This window comes from Lipotes vexillifer, unplaced genomic scaffold, assembly GCF_000442215.2.
Source record: "Lipotes vexillifer unplaced genomic scaffold, Lipotes_vexillifer_v1.1 scaffold447, whole genome shotgun sequence".
NCBI classification, from domain to species: domain Eukaryota; kingdom Metazoa; phylum Chordata; class Mammalia; order Artiodactyla; family Lipotidae; genus Lipotes; species Lipotes vexillifer.
The window spans coordinates 270691-287032 of record NW_006786302.1 but is presented as its reverse complement, the minus strand read 5'-3'; the positions used below and the strand labels follow the sequence as shown (position 1 = coordinate 287032).

The window sequence follows — 16342 nt, the reverse complement described above, 5'->3', positions numbered from 1 at the left end:
CTGCTGTGGTTTCACCCTCAAAACAATAGTGTTCTCTGAGCTCTCGGGTCTCGGAGGTCGGACTCTCGCGCGCCAGGGCTGTAGTTTTACGCTGGAAACCCTGCATCCTCAGACTCCTGGTCCTTCCCGAAATTGGGCCGTGGGTGCAGGGCTGCGCCGTGTGAGTCTGGGTGACGTCTAAGAGGGTTTGGATTGAGCTCATTCCGCTAACCTCGTATTTCTTCAAACTCTGTCTTTTCTGGGGACGTTCAGCTTTTCTGGTACGTCAGGCTAGTTGTACAGCTGGTAAACATTTTGTTTTTATGAATATGTATTAGTGGTTTTAATTAATGCAGCAGGAGAGCTCCTGACAACTGTGACATTCATAGCCGTCCCTGTGCAGCTCCTGATATTTTCCAGAGCCCTCTCCCTCACATCCACGCAGCTCTGTGTACCTGAAATTCACCTTGGGATTTCTGCACGAGCTAGGGGACCTTCCGAGGTTTCTGCAAAGTCATGCTTTCAATATAAAATGACATAAGGACTTCAAGGAAGAAAACAAGCCTAAGCCCAAGCATTAGTCTCTCAACTCAAAAGCTAATTCCTTTGCTCTGTTCGGCCAGTATAAATCCCTTCATGCATATGAGGTCTTTATGGATCAAAGTGATGGAGACTTTTGCATAAGGAATTCCTGAGAGCCTGGTGGTCTGCTTCATTTAATTAAAAAAAAAAAAACATTTTGCTTATAGCACTGGGTAATCATGGCTTCAGATCATTAATTTGTAGAGAAGCCATGTATCTCCTCATCTTCCACATCAAATAAACAGTTGTTTGTTTCTGTTTCATTAGACTTTGGTTAGAGTTACCTTAGCAAAGAAGCCTGTGGATACCCAGACAGTGGCGAGATCTCCGTCCATATTTATAATATGGAACCTGGTGCCTCCCTGGCCTCTATTCCTTCAGGTGCATGTCTCCAGAGTGGGATGTTGTCACCCACTTACAGGTTAACTTAAAACATAGTACTGAGCGCACCTAGATACATTACAGCAGACACCTCCGTTTATTTTCCTGCCCCCTGTTCCAACTTGTATTACATATGCTCCTCCCTGAACTCAAAATAGGTCAAGATATTGCTGACACCTGTGCCCCCCAGAGCAGGGTTGCAGAGACAACATGCCTGGGAGAGAGCAGTCACAGAAAACCATGCAGGAAGAGTGAGAAGAAAAGCCGTTAAAGAGGTGTGCTTAAGCAAAATTGATTCATACGGACTCAGAGCAAGAGACCAGTGTTTCCCTTTTACATTCCCAGAAGGCCCGTAAGCCAGAAATGAGACAACTGTGTTTTGGGAACATAAGTTAATATATTTCGTAACTGGAAATTGTTAGCAAAATACTGTTTTCAGACTGAAGCTGCCCTGTAAAGTGTTTGTGCTGCCCTTTGGGGTGGTCTGTGCACACTCCGTTCTCTGGTTGGCATTCTCCTGGTGCCCTTTTCCACCGCTCACTTTTGGACCCGCTTTACCCAACGGTGTGTGGCTAATGTTCTTTCGTGCATCTCCATTCAGGGTTGTTCTTTTTTTTCACCTGCACCACGTGGCGTGTGGGATCTTCGTTCCCCAACCAGGGATCAAGCCCACACCCCCTGCATTGGAAATGCAGAGTCTTAGCCACTGGACTGCCAGGGAAGTCCCATGGGGTTGTTCTTTTTTTTCCCCTGGGTTTTTAGACCTTTAGTTTGAACACTAACGTTTTCCTCTTTGAGTTAAAACATAGGCAGGATTCTTAGCCAAGAAAATTATTGTCCCTTGAGTTTTTAAATTGGTGTGTGGAAACACAGAGAATACTCGATTGCTGTCCCAAACATGTATGGTCTTCCCTATGAAACTACTCTGCCCGTCTCAGTCACCTTGAGAGGCAGGTGAGGAGCCGTGATAGCAGTAAACGCTTCATCTTTGCTCCCTCCTTCGTACATTCGCTCTCTCCCGCCCCACCCTGCATGAGATGCCCCTCCCTTCCTCCCCACAGGTGTTAATTCCCTGGAATCTCCTTCCTTCGTGAAGTCTCAAGCATGGCTGTCCCCTTTGACTTGAGGTTACTATGGTCTCTGCTCCATCACTTTGACACTTGGACATATGCTTTCTCTGAGTGATTCTCCAAGGGTTCCAGGTAGGCGTCTCTTCTTCTGGTGAGCTGTAAGTCCTCTGGGAGCTGATCTCATTCTGGCACATTCCCCATAAAGATGAGGCTAGGAAATAAGAGCGTGCCCAATTGAGGTTTTTGAATCTGGACCTTCCAGCTCATCTCATGCTGTTCCAGGAGATAATATTTCAGTGGATTCACTAGATCAAGTGAAATGTGTCACTTTTCTATGGGTACTTAAGTTGGCTAGCACCAGCCCATTGGACAGGCCTCCTGTCTCTCTCTTCTCTCTTCTGTGGGACAGGGGCCATGCTGGACACCAGAGACAGCCTGGGGAACAAAACAGACTGACGGTCGAGTGGGGAGACAGGCTGTGGGTACAGTCAAGTGGGTGTGTAATTACACATCGTAGTCAAGGCTGAGAAGCAAAAGTAGAAGGACCGTGGGGACAGTTACAGGTGGGGACTTTAGATTGGCTGGGGGAGGTCTCCCCAGGAAGATGGTTTTAGGCTAGACCCGAAAAATGAGAAGAGGGCAGAGAGCTCACAAAGAGCAGTCAGGCCAAGTGGACACGGTGTGTGAGTTCCTGAGGCAGGAAGTGGTGGAGCCTTTAAGGAAGACAAAGGAGGTGGGTGGGCTGCAGGGTGGGAGCTCAGGGACCACACTGAGGGGTCGGGGGGAAGGGGGTGTTAGAGACTGAGTCAGATGCTTGCAGGCCTTGTAGTGGGAAGATCCACCCTGGAGAATGTGTCTGGAGGAGGAGGATGCTGTTGTGGTCCTCTAGGAGAGAGGCCTGGATGAGGAGGAAAAACGTGGATGTGAATTTCAGAAGTCTTTTGGGAGTAGAAGCAGGAACACTGGGTTGTGGTCCGAATGGGGAAGGAAGGAAGGAAAGAAGAAAGTGAGCCTAAGAGCAAGTCCTCTGAGGCTGGATTTGCTAAGAGCCTGGCAGACTGGATTCTGGAGCATGGGGAACACAAGGTTTGCTTTGTGGATTTCAATTATTCAACTCAAATCCCCTACCCTTTAAAAAGAATCTCTCCCTGAGGGCAAAAGGACTTGGGGCTGCAGGCTCAACAGAAACGTGTCTGAATTGGGGCAGGACCTAGGCGGCACAGCTGTGCTTCTGCTCAGTTAACTTGAATACTGACTAGAGGACACAGGCTTTGTCCTGAACATCACATCTGGAGATGAAACTAGGCTTTTGTTTGTTGTTAGTTTGAGAACAAGGTGAGAAATATTTGTGTTTTTTTAAAGTGAATGTAATTAGAGGTACAAGCGTATGAGTTTGGAAAAATTAGAATAGGTCGTTAACATGAAAGACAGGAAGTTAAGGCTTATGGGCAATAATCGTGTCTCGTCTGCAACATTTGTTGCATTTAATTTAATTTTATTTATTTTATTTATTTTTTTTGCGGTACGCGGGCCTCTCACTGTTGTGGTCTCTCCCGTTGCGGAGCGCAGGCTCCGGACGCGCAGGCTCAGTGGCCATGGCTCACGGGCCCAGCCGCTCCACGGCATGTGGGATCTTCCCGGACCGGGGCACGAGCCCGTGTCCTCTGCATCGGAAGGCGGACTCTCAACCATTGCGCCACCAGGGAAGCCCTGAGTGTTAGCTATTTTAAGTCCACTGGATTTTGAAATTCTCTAGGTGGACACTTTTGGTTTGGAGCAGGTTAAAGAAATTTTAAAACAAAACAAAACATTTGTACATTTTATAATAGTATAGCAAACTGTCAAATGAAGGTAAGTTTAGCCTTTGTGGGACAAGGAAAGGGCAAAGACAAAGCCTGTCCACTTTCTTAACCCGTCAAAAGTTAATTTACCAAATGCAATGATAGGAGACCTCTGCAAAAGAATGTAGTTTCAGAATGTGGGTAAGTTGGGTCTCAAAAGCCCTAAACATGCATATCTTTTATCCCAGTGATTCTAAAGAAGAAATTAACCAGGCGTGCAAAATGTAGTAATGATGTTTCACATAGAGCAAATTGTCATTCTGCGCCATTGTTGCAATTGCTTAAATATATATTAGCTCATTAATGCACTGTTTATCTTATGAAATAGGCACTGTTATCATCCCTATTTTACATCTGAGGAAGTTGAGGTGTGGAGAGGTTTGTGATTTGCTCCAGGTCACAGAGGGTCAGGATTAGAAGCCAGGCAGCAGGGCTCCAGAACCCAGGCTCTCAGCTGGGAGTCTGTATCACTTCTCATTGCAGATGGCAGTTTATGGTAACATTATTCATGATGGTGAAAAACAGGAAATGACTTAACTGTCCAAAACTTGGGAAATAATTTTTTAAAAATCATGGGACACCAGTATAAACTAGTGATTAAAAATGAGTTTGTAAATCTGTCTTTAGTGACATAAAAAGATAAATTGTTGAGTGTGAAACCAAAGTTATAGAGCAGTTTGTATAATATCCTGATTTTATAAAATATGAACCATATAATATATAATAGTAAATATATTTTTCTGGGCAAATATTGGGAAGATACACACACATTAAACCGTCAACAGTGGTTGTTTCATGGCGGTGAGATTGCAGGGAACTTAACAAAAGACTTTATTACAGAAAAATTTAAACATATACACCAGTAAACTGAATAACATAATGAACCGTCATGTACAGTCGTCACCTGGTGTCCTTGGAGGATTGCTTAGGACCCCAGCGAGGATCCTCAAGTCCCTTATATAAAAGGGTGTAGTATTTGTATATAACCAAGCACATCCTGCCATATACTTTAAATAATCTCTAGATTACAAATAATACCTAAGACAATGTCAGTGCTGTGCAAATAGTTGTAAATACAATGTAAATGCTATTCAAATAGTTGCCAATGTGGCAAATTCAACTTTTACCTTTTGGAACTTTCTGGAATTTTTTTTTCTCGAATATTTTCAGTCTGCGCTGAGGTGAATCTGCGGATACAGAACCTGCAGATATAGAGGGCAGACTGTACTCATAACCAAGCTGGTTTCATCCCTACCCCCCACTCCCCCCGACCCCCCGCCTGTATTATTTCGAAGGGAATTCCAGACATCATTTCATCTGTAAATATTTTTAGCATGTAACTTTATTTTTACATAAAACAATGACATGCTCACATTAATAATCATAATGCTATAATCATATTAATATCATCAAACATCCAGTGTTCAGATTTTCAGTGGTTCATAATGATCATAAATGGTTTCTTTGTTTGCATTTTATAGTTTGTTTGGATCAGGATGCAAATAAGCTCCACACACAGTGGATAAAATTGATAAAATTAGCTGGTGTGTCTTTTAAGCCCCTCCTTAGCAGTAGGTTCCCTCCTTGCAATTTCTTTATGCGAGCGATTAGGTTATTTGTCCTGATCCGAGTTTAACACACAGTGGATTTTGCTGAGTTCCATTTTAGTACCGAGTGGTATTCCATAATGTGAGTAAAAATTTGTTAATCCATTCACCTAAACATTTGGGTTGTTTTCAGGTTTTGGCAATTAATTACAGGCAAGGCTGTGATGAGCTTTCATGTACAAGTCTGTGTGGGTAAATACCTAGAAGTGGCACAACTGGCTTATCTCACAGGTAATGGTTCACACTCTAAGGGTCCCCCAGACTGTGTTCCAAAGCAGTTTTAGCATTTTACATTCCCACCACCAATACAGGAGAGCTCCAGTAGCTCCAGCTCCTTGCCAGCACGTGGAATGATCAGTTGATAAAATTTCAGTCATTCGAATGGGAATATAGTGGTCTCTCCTTGTGGTTTTGACGTCCATCTTCCTAACGACAGATTATGTTGAGTGCCTTTTCGTGTGCTTATTCTCAATCCTTGTGTCTTCTTTGGGGAAGTGTCTGTTCAACTTTTGCCCGTTTTGTATTGAGTTGTTTTCTTATTATTGGGTTCTAAAGATTATTTATATAGTTTGGACATATGCTCTTTATCAGATAATTGTCTTTCAAATATTTTCTTCCAGGCTGTGGCTTGCGTTTTCACTTTCTTGACAATGTCTTTGGAAGAGCAGAAGTTTTTCATTTTGATGAAGTCTAGCATATTAGATTTGTTCTTTATGGCTTGTGGGTTTGTTTTTTTTTTTGCATCTTATAATTTTTAAATGTTAAACTAAAAAATTAAAAGGGATATATCCACGCAGTGGAATATTTTCCAGCGATAAGAGGAAATGAGCTATCAGGCCATGAAAAGACACGGGAGAATGTTAAATGCATATTTACTAAGTGAAAGAAGCCAGTCTGAAAAGGCTACATACTGTATGATTGCAACTATATGACACTCTGGAAAAGGCACAACTATGGGGGAAGTAAAACAATCCGTGGTTGCCAGGGGCTGGCAGTGAAACTATTCTGTGTGATACTGTGATGGTGGCTACGTGTCATTATACATTTCTCAAAACGCATAGAATGTACAGCGCTAAGAGTGAGCCCTCATGGAAACCATGGACTTCACTTAATGATCAGTAATGGCTCCTCAATTGTAATAAATGTTCCACACTCCTGCAAGACGTTAAAATGGAGGAAATCGGGAGTTAGGAGGAGGAGTGTATGGTAACTCTCTGAACTTTATGCTCAACTTTTTCTGTAAACCTAAATCTACTTCCCTTCCCCAAAATATAGTTTATTAATTAAAAAAAAAAAAAAAGGAAACGATGCCTTTGAAAGGTAAGGAAGCCTAATGATCTTAGAGTAACTTAAGCCCCTCCGTGCTGAAGACGTTTGGCATTTTGGACTAACGGCCAGTGGTGATCTGCCCCCTCCCTTCCTCCTCTGCTGGGGCGTCACCGTTCCCGCGGCTCCTAGACTTGAACTTCCGTTTTCCTCCCCCGTCTCTTCACCCTCCCACATCCAATCAATTGTCACGTCTGCCAGGTGTCTTCCTACGGTTCTCCTTCCAACCCTGTTTTCTACTTCTCTCCACTGCACCCAGATTAAGGCTCTCATTATCCCTGACCTGGATTTTCTGCCAGCCTCCGGCTGAATCCACTTCCTGAATCCTAAGCCATGCTGGTCCTGCACAGAACGTTAGCACCTTCCGAGGTCTAGACTCTAATGTTCCAGGGCATCTCATAATCCCAATATTGTCTTCTTTATGACAGCAAAAGGATGGTTCAGAGGATGACCTCGAGTGTCATGCATGTGTCGCCTGCCCCACTCTGTATTTCTAGGGCAGGGTCCCGTGATTGTGAGCATCGCAGTGGGCCATAGAGACCCCCCTCTAAATAGAGAGGCGTGGAGGTCACGATCGAGGGCAAAGACTGCCAAGTCCTAGTAAACTTGGTCTCTGGATGATTCAGAAAATCAGGATCAAAAAATGGAAGTGACAGGGCAAGTACCAGCACCTCTAACACCAGCCAAACAAAGCTGAGCCTCATAAATCCTGGGACTGGGATAAGAGAGAAGAATGCAAACAGCAACTTGTCGGGGAGGACTCCAGGCCTGTGCAGAAAGAGGCCGTTCGCCATACAGGGCGAGAAGACAGCTGCAGCTGAGCCTGCTGTTTTATTTTTGTTGTGTGTAAAAGCATTACGGCCCCAGTCCAGAGCCATGATACAGTTGATAGGCTCGGAGTTTGTTTTCTCACATATTGAATGCTTGAGGAATCATTTATTAAAGCCTGCTCTTTCTCTGGGCTATCAACTTTCAGGAAAACGGAACTCCAAAAAAAAAAAGTCTTTTAACTTGTCCCAAGCAGAATCTTACACAATCCAAACCTTATTAAAATAAACACCCTGCCATAGGATTTATACTCCAGAACGAGCTGTTTGGAGGTTGTGTACTCAGAGGACATTTTATAAGAGCAGAAACATGCAGTGATGTTTCTTTCAGATGTTTGCGTGTATATTTTTGTCCAATTCTGTGCCCATGTAATTAATACTGATTCAGTAGTGTTCCAAGGTGATCACCTTGGTACCAAACGCCATGGCATTTTCCGGAACTATGCTATTGTGTAAGTGCATTTAAGCTTTGAGTAAGTTCCAAATAACTCAGACCACAAGATCCGAGTTCTTGGTGTGTTTTCACAGCGCTGGTGTCTTCCTGCACTTTTTAAGGTGCTTGCGTCGTTGTTAGGGCCCGGCTTTCCTTTCTCTGCCTGAAACTGAAATCACTTCCTTTCTTCTTACTGTTTGAAGCTGGAATGTGTGGGCCCCTCCCCGGCTGAGTGTTTAGGAGAAGAGCAGGATGGGCCCCATCCTAGTAACTGAATCCTAAGCATCCACTGCGCGGAGCGGGAGGCAGGGGTTGTTAACGTAGCTGCATCCAGAGCCTGGGATGCTGGGGACCCGCCCATTGTCCTGGGTTCCTGGCACATGAGCCACAGCGTCTGTGATGCGTCGTGGTTGTCAGGCTACTTCCCGTGTTCTTTTTGTAGGTGAGGAAAGGCCGTCTTGGAGAGAGCAGATAGCATGTCTGAATTCACTCACCTGGAACAGTCTCACTCAGATCTCAAAACCCTTTCCACCAGATGCGAAACACAAAGTCTAAGGAAACTGCAGTAATTCTTTTTTTTTTTTAAGGAGTTACTGAAGAAACTTTATTCACAGAACAAGTGTGAAAATATCTTTTTATTGGTATTAAAAGGGAATTTTAAGGCTGTAATACCGGCCCTTTATTCCTTAAAGGGAAGCAGTTACTATAATGATGTACTTGGAGCCACAGGGCTAGTTAGCACCTTCCCTCTTCATTGGGGAACCATGAAATCTATCATGTTCCCCCAGGAGGGCAGTTTTCAATGAGAAATTGCTACATTTGTAACGAACATTTTCCAATTGACCATGATGAAAAGATTTTATCCACATCTACACGATGATGACAAAATTGGACATGACTATAAGGTTTGGGCAGCCCAATTCTCAGGAACAAAACCTAGAAACAAATGTCATGATACCCATAAAAAGGCCTTGATGTGTCACGGGACACCAATCTAAGCCTTTAATTCACATTCCAGTGCAGATGGCCTCAAAGGTGTTTTGTTTTTGTTTTTTGCGTTACGCGGGCCTCTCACTGTTGTGGCCTCTCCCGTTGCGGAGCACAGGCTCCGGACACGCAGGCTCCGCGGCCATGGCTCACGGGCCCAGCCGCTCCGTAGCATGTGGGATCTTCCCGGACCGGGGCACGAACCCATGTCCCCTGCATTGGCAGGCGGACTCTCAACCACTGCGCCACCAGGGAAGCCCTCAAAGGTGTTTTGGATCAGCGGTTTTGTGTTTTTTTTAACATCTTTATTGGAGTATAATTGCTTTACAATGGTGTGTTAGTTTCTGATTCATAACAAAGTGAATCAGTTATACATATACATATGTTCCCATATCTCTTCTCTCTTGCATCTCCCTCCCTCCCACTCTCTCTATCCCACCCCTCCAGGCAGTCACAAAGCACCGAGCTGTGGATCAGCGGTTTTTAATTTTTTTTTTTTTTAGCAGAACAGCCCTTTTCTCAAAATTTCACATGGAACCCAAATATGTAAACAAACTGCAGTCATTCTGTCTCGGAGAAATATTTTGTTCTATTCAGTGAGATTTGGGATATTCTGAAGATAAACAGAACCTGGCTCCTCTCAGAAGCCGGCTTCGACACCGATTCAGAAACGTTGCTCACAGTTTGAAACAAATAAGAGGGGCATCTCCTTGAGGGGCTGCCTCGGGTGTTACCTAATCTTGCTCCCAGACCTTGTCCCCCTGACCGTCTGCTGAGGAGAGAAGTGAGGGCCAGGGAAGAGGAGGAGGAATGGGGACAAAGGAGGTGCTGATGGGATGGGATGGGCCGCTCCGGCATTGCCCTTTCTAGCTCTTCACTCCACTTCTGTGACTTTAATCTTCTGGATGAGCTGTTTCTATATTTGAAGTACTTTTCCTAGGAAAAAACTTATGAAACTTTATGACACTTGGCGTGTGGAATCGGTCACACGGAGGAGGGCTTACCGCTTAATGCTATTTTGCTAACTTTAGAGTTAACAACTTAAGAATACCATGAGGTTGATGTGAGTGTCGGATACTGATCTGGATGTAGTCAACACTAATCGGTAAACAGTACTTGACTAGTTAACTAGGGCAGCGGCATGCACCGGTCAGAGTTATAATTTTGTCCCAAAATATTTCAGATGCAAAAGCCCCTATTACAGCTCCTAACACTCGCAGGAGGCACCCGAAATGTTCATTTAAACAACTTAAGTAATTGTATGTGGAATCTAAAGTATGACACAAATGAACTTATCTACGAAACAGACTCACAGAGGGAGAGAACAGACTTGTGGTTGCCAAGGGGTGCGGGGGAGGGAGGGGGAAGGACTGGGAGTTTGGGATGAGCAGAGGCAAACTATTATCTATAGTGTGGATAAACAACAAGGTCCTACTGTGTAGCACAGGGACCTATATTCAATATCCAGCAATAAACCATAATGGAAAGGAATATGAAAAAGAATGTTTATATATGTATGTATAACTGCATCACTTTGCTGTACAGCAGAAGTTAACACAAGATTGTAAATCAACTATACCTCAAATAAATAAGTAAATAACACCAGTAATGCTATAACTTGGCACTACCATCCCTCCACAACACATCACTTTCTCTGGAGGGGTATGGAATACTTGACCGGGAAGATCTGACCTAAATATATCAGAGTACTGGCAGTCACTGGGAACTTTCCCCTCTATTTATCACTTAAGATTGACAAGGTAGGAGAGGCATTTTGTTTCCTTCCCTTTTCTTATGACTAATAAAACAGACACAGCGTGTCCAGGACAGGAAAGTACATACTTGCTTCTGGATTAGGACAGAACTGTTTGGAGAATGGCCTGCAGAAGCTTTGTACAGGTTTGTGGAGGACACAAATTGGCAGAAGCAGTAGCTGCAGAAATCCCTCCAGCCTTCATGTCCGCCCCGTAAGCGGATAAGAGCTCGACCACGAATTTTGAATTTTGGGTAATTGCCAATGACCTTAATCTTAATGCTTGAGCTTTGATGAGTGGCCATACCACTCAATCTGCACAACGCATTAATACCTGTGAAATTGACGATTTCCACCCTTGTGAAAATGCACCTCTTCCAGGGCGTTTTGACTCTCTTTATGGTCCTTAGGGCATCCACTTGCATGGAAGGGCTTTGTCTTGGAACTTATTTCCCTTCCATCTCTAATTACTGGTTACCTAGTAACTGATGCCCTAATTAGCTGATTTTTTTAAATCCCTGTTTTAGAGCTCGTGTTTCATGCCTTTTCCATAGGGGTTAGAAAAGTAGCATCAAGAGCTATCGTGGTAGAGTGGGAGGGACACAGGCTTTGGGATCCATCAGAAAGTCAAGATTATATGTAGGTTATAATCAGAGAGCCACCTGTGCCCCTTGGTATTGACCTTCAGGTGTAGCCTAAGTTCTCCAGTTAATAGTAAAATGGTGATCATAACAGTCATTTCACAGCTTCACAGGACCCAGTGAAGATGTGCCTGTGAAAATCTTTTTTTTTTAAATTAATTAATTAATTTATTTTTGGCTGTGTTGGGTCCTCGTTTCTGTGCGAGGGCTTTCTCTAGTTGTGGCGAGCGGGGGCCACTCTTCATCGCGGTGCGCGGGCCTCTCACTGTCGCGGCCTCTCTTGCTGTGGCGCACAGGCTCCAGACGCGCAGGCTCAGTAACTGTGGCTCACGGGGCTAGTTGCTCCGCGGCATGTGGGATCTTCCCAGACCAGGGCTCGAACCCGTGTCCGCTGCATTGGCAGGCAGACTCTCAACCACTGCGCCACCAGGGAAGCCCTGTGAAAATCTTTTAACTGTGAGGTTCTACACAAATATTTGTTATTTCCATATTCCATTCCCTTTTTAGAAGACAGCTTTATTGAGACAAAACTCACATACTATACATTTCACCAAAATGTACAATTCAGTGTTTTTTATGTGCACCCATCAGCACAGCTTTAGGATTTCTTTATCATCTCCAAAAAAAAAAAAAAACCCACAAAAAACAAAACACATACTCTTTAACTACGACACCCTATCCCCCTCCACTACCTGCTTAATTTTTACTTTGGATTTGTTAGCAGAGACTCTCAGCTAATTCTCTAAATTAAAATAAGATTACTTGTGAATGACACTTAAGATACTGTTTCCTGTGAAGAATGTCTCCAAAGGCTTTCCAGTTAATGCTCTAAGTGCGTTGGCAGGATGAGGGACGGGAGCTCAGTGTTAATACGTGATGTTACTGGGACCATCACAATTCCCAAGCCAGGTCTGTATTTAGAAGCACACATCCCTAGGAGCTGAGAAGGGGCTCATTCCGGTGGTGGATGCGGGGGAAGGCTGGGAGGAACCAGTGGCCGCTGTTTGTGCAGAGGAGGATGCCGGCTCTGGAGCAGGGCTTCCACCTCCAGGGAAATACTTATTATCAGAAAGCTGCTTTTACTTTTCCTTAACTTTCTATGCTTGAGCTTGACTTCATACAGCTGAGGGAGAGGGGGAAAGAGCTAGAACCACAGCCCCTCTGCCTCATGGGCGACCCGCACGTGACTGGAGAAGCGGAAGCAGGGTGGGGTTGGCTGGGAAGAGGAACTCAACCTTGGCCTCCGTTCCTTCCAGGTCGCCAGATCCCACCGTTGGACCCCCATGAAAACGGAAACAATGGAACAATCAAACTGAAGCCAACCTCGCAGGCCGGCCGGCGGTGCTGCTGACCTGGGGCTGGGGTCCCCTGTGCTTGAAGGGGCTGGAGCTCCCCTCCCCGTGCGCTGCTGTGGGGGCCTCCCACCCTCGGTGGCCTGGCCCCTGGCTCAGAGGGAGGTGAGACCCGCAGGGAACGGGGCAGGGAACATCCCTGGAAAAGGATTCTACAAAACTCTGGGAAAAACCACCACACTGCCAGAAAAGGGCCTTTGGTGTGTGAAATTCACTCGGAGGGAATGGATTTAGGTATTAATTATAGTTGAGTTTTTTGTTAAAAGCCTCAAAATGTTCTTGAATTTGTACAAAAGTCTTACTGGCTTATGTGTGTGAGATTCTAAACTGGTGTTCCACTCTGATTTCCTACGTTTCTAACCAAATTTCAGGAACTCCTTCAGTGCCATTGCCTTAATTACTCAACCAACCTCCACTGAAATGTTCATGGAATTTCCCTTTCAGTGGAGTGTAATTGGACCATCTGCTATAGACTTGCGCTGTTATGAAAGTGGAGAAAGATGTATCAGGAACTTTTATCTACATCTGTGACTTTTACTTAATGAACATTTTTCTAAGTTTTGGTCATATAAACCAGCCAACCAAATCTGACTACAATATATCGTGTCATTCTGGGATTGGGAGGCCTGGTTTGGAAGTCGTTGGAGTCACTACTGTGTAAACTGTGACAAACGCAGGGTATAAATATTATTCCAGAGACCACCTGGTTTGCATCACCTCCACAGTAATAAATTCCCACTCTCTTAGGGAAGTTTCACACAGAGTATTATTCTACTAAGAGAGTTTGTCATAGTGTCATATCCGGGGAACAAACTACCTGGAGGATGTTTGAATCTAAATTGTAGGGCAAACTTCTAATAATATCAATGAATAATAGGTTACAGGAAAGCCAGCCAGAGGAAGTTCCAGCACATTAAGATTCTAGACCCCCCCAAAACTGCAAAATCAGAGAAAGTCTTTAAGAAGACGCCAAGCTTTGGGGGTGTGGATATTAAGGCTAACCAGAGGGCCAACCCTGGAATGCCAGTTGGCTGAGAACAAACTTCAGTGAACCCTCCCATTTCAGGTTTCCTGTCTGCTCAATTAATTAAAGATGTCTGAATCCAATGGAAGATAAAAGGGAAGAAGCCATGGAAAGGAGGAAGAGCTGTCCCCATTGAAAATTCAAATCCTGTTTCCATCCTAACTTTCATAAAAACCTGGGATCAAGAAGCAGTTGGTTTCCTATGAGGGCTCATGTTGGGAGGTGATTCTTGGAGGATATTCAGATTGGTGCCCTTTTTGGGGGTGAGATGTGGTTGATCACGCAGTATGGCATCAGGGCCAGCTGGTACCTTCAAGGCTCAACAAACATTAATTGAAAACCTACAATGTAAAAATCAGGGAAGAGATCATAAGCTGAGTAAAACCCTCGAACTTTCAGTAACCGTGGCTGAGTCCTGCCATGCTCTGCCCCTGAGCCCTGGATGGGCGGGGACGCTGAGTCTGCCATCCAAAAAAGCGAGAGTGCTTGAGAGACCAGGGCCGAGTTCACAATTCTTCATGTGGACTGCAATCAAGAAAGCAGGTCGAAATCTCAGATTTAGGCTTTTTAAACTCGAGAATGTGTTGTCAGTTCCATGTTCTTACCGCTTCATCCAGCTTGCAAGAGTAACTTCACAATCTTAGGACGTGGACGCTGGAAACACTTATTTTTGGTTCAAGAGTGCCTCTTAGCTCTCTCAGACGGGTTCCTCAAAAACTGTTAGCAATTGGCACGTGGACATCTTGGCAGGGCCTTTGCAGGGATTTTTAGGGTTTTCTTCACCTTGTCACTATTATGGGCTACTGTGATTCTGCTTGCAGGCCAAGCGATTATCTTGCCTCTTTCCAAAGTTAAAGAAAAATGTGGGTTGCAAATTCAAATGACCTAATTCCAGGTGTAATGTAGGCTTATTTTGGAATCTTTCATCATCCAGCTGTCCCCGAGGACCTGGGCTTGTCTCTAGACAAGGTTGCCTAGCTAAGGAGGTACGCAGCCCAGCAAGTCTTCAGTGCTCGCATCTTGCATGAAACAGCCGGTCTTAGCCAGTAGGCTACCCACCCACGAGGTGGGTACCCACCCAGAAGCCCACGAGGGTGGGAACCACTCTTTTGCCTTCCTGTATGGCCTTAACTATTCAAGCCATCAGGGGACAATGTGTCTATAGTCAGTCCTTGGAGCAATTGGTAGAAAGAGTAGGTGGCACTTGGGCACACACATATTCACAGGAACACGGCGTCTTCCCTGAAGATAGGTGCTCGAGCCTTGTCCACAAGGAGGCTTTCTGATCTTCCTTTACTTTGCCTTGAGGGTACTTTCTGGCTGTTCTAATCTTTGAACTATAACCACGCAATATCGTGTAAAGGCCTGGAAATTACTGTTGCTCCAAAATGTCAAGCAGCATCCTTTGCCCAGTTTCCCCAAATGTGCTCTTATCCTCTGTTTTCCTTCCTCTGCTGTGCGGTACACGTGTGTATATGTGTAAATATGATTTCATATTTGTTTTGCCGACATGTGATCCATTTCACTGGCTGAGTCTGGCTCATGACTCTGTGTCATGTAATGCAGGCACGGGCTCTCAGAGAGATTATTTCCCGGTGGGAATCTCTAAAATGGCAGTGGGGTCATGCAAACCTTTTACCTATGCACATAATTGACCTGCCATTTTCATAGTGGAAAGTGGTACAGCAGGGCGCTAAAGATGACTTCCCTTGCAAACCATAGACGGCTGAAGACCTAAAGCCAACATTTAGCCAAGCAAAGGGCTGGGACCCACCGAGGACCGAGGGAGGCTCGGGTGACCAAAGTATGCCCCCTGAGATCAAGGAACGTGGCCTGTGATGGCTGAAACTGGCTCCCCTCAGGGGCCCTGCTTCTCCCTGCTCTGCCATGCTCATTGCAACTTGAAGAAAGAGTGGGCTCATAAATTAAAAGGACTCCAAGCCTCATTCAGACCTATTAGGTTCTGGTTTACCCATGAAACCAGACCCAGTGATCCATTGTCACCGCTCAGTTGTGTAAACTGCTCCCTTTCTCGTGTTTTTGTAAAGGGCTTCTGTCTGGGCTGGACCCAGTTCTCATGTATAGAAGACGCTGCTGCAGACGTTAGGACCTTTCCACCTTATATTCTGTAGTAAAGCATTGCCCTCCACATCGTCCAATTGTATCTGTTATTTTTGGTTTAACACACACTGATTCATACTAATAAATATTTTAAGTTTTACCAGATTTGTCTTTTTCTTATTGTAATGTTCGGTTGAATAATTATTTTAAGTAACTTGCTGGCTGTGGGAGGGTTTGGAAGATCAATCTCTCTAAGCTTCCGTTTCCTCACATATAAAATGCAGAAAATAATTCATATGCACACATCCACAATTCTGGAATCCAAAAAGCTTTGGAAGGGACTTTTTCTTAAGTTTGACACGGACTCATTTGGCCGTAAAACCAGACCTGAACTGATGTGATGCTATTTATAGCTACTTATCCAACCAGGCCGGGGTGAGGGGGGAATGTCTGCACATTCGGTTGCAGAATTCCTGCT

General features: G+C 44.7%; 1 protein-coding gene across 1 annotated transcript in view; it reads left to right on the top strand.

Moving 5' to 3' along the window:
• The window catches only part of RAB31 (RAB31, member RAS oncogene family), a 111124-nt gene extending 98346 nt beyond the window's left edge, over positions 1–12778 (top strand). The window contains exon 7 of the mRNA XM_007458454.1: positions 12684–12778. Coding sequence (XP_007458516.1) covers positions 12684–12778 — 95 coding nt within the window. The remainder of the gene's footprint in view (positions 1–12683) is intronic.
• Positions 12779–16342: the final 3564 nt, after the last annotated feature.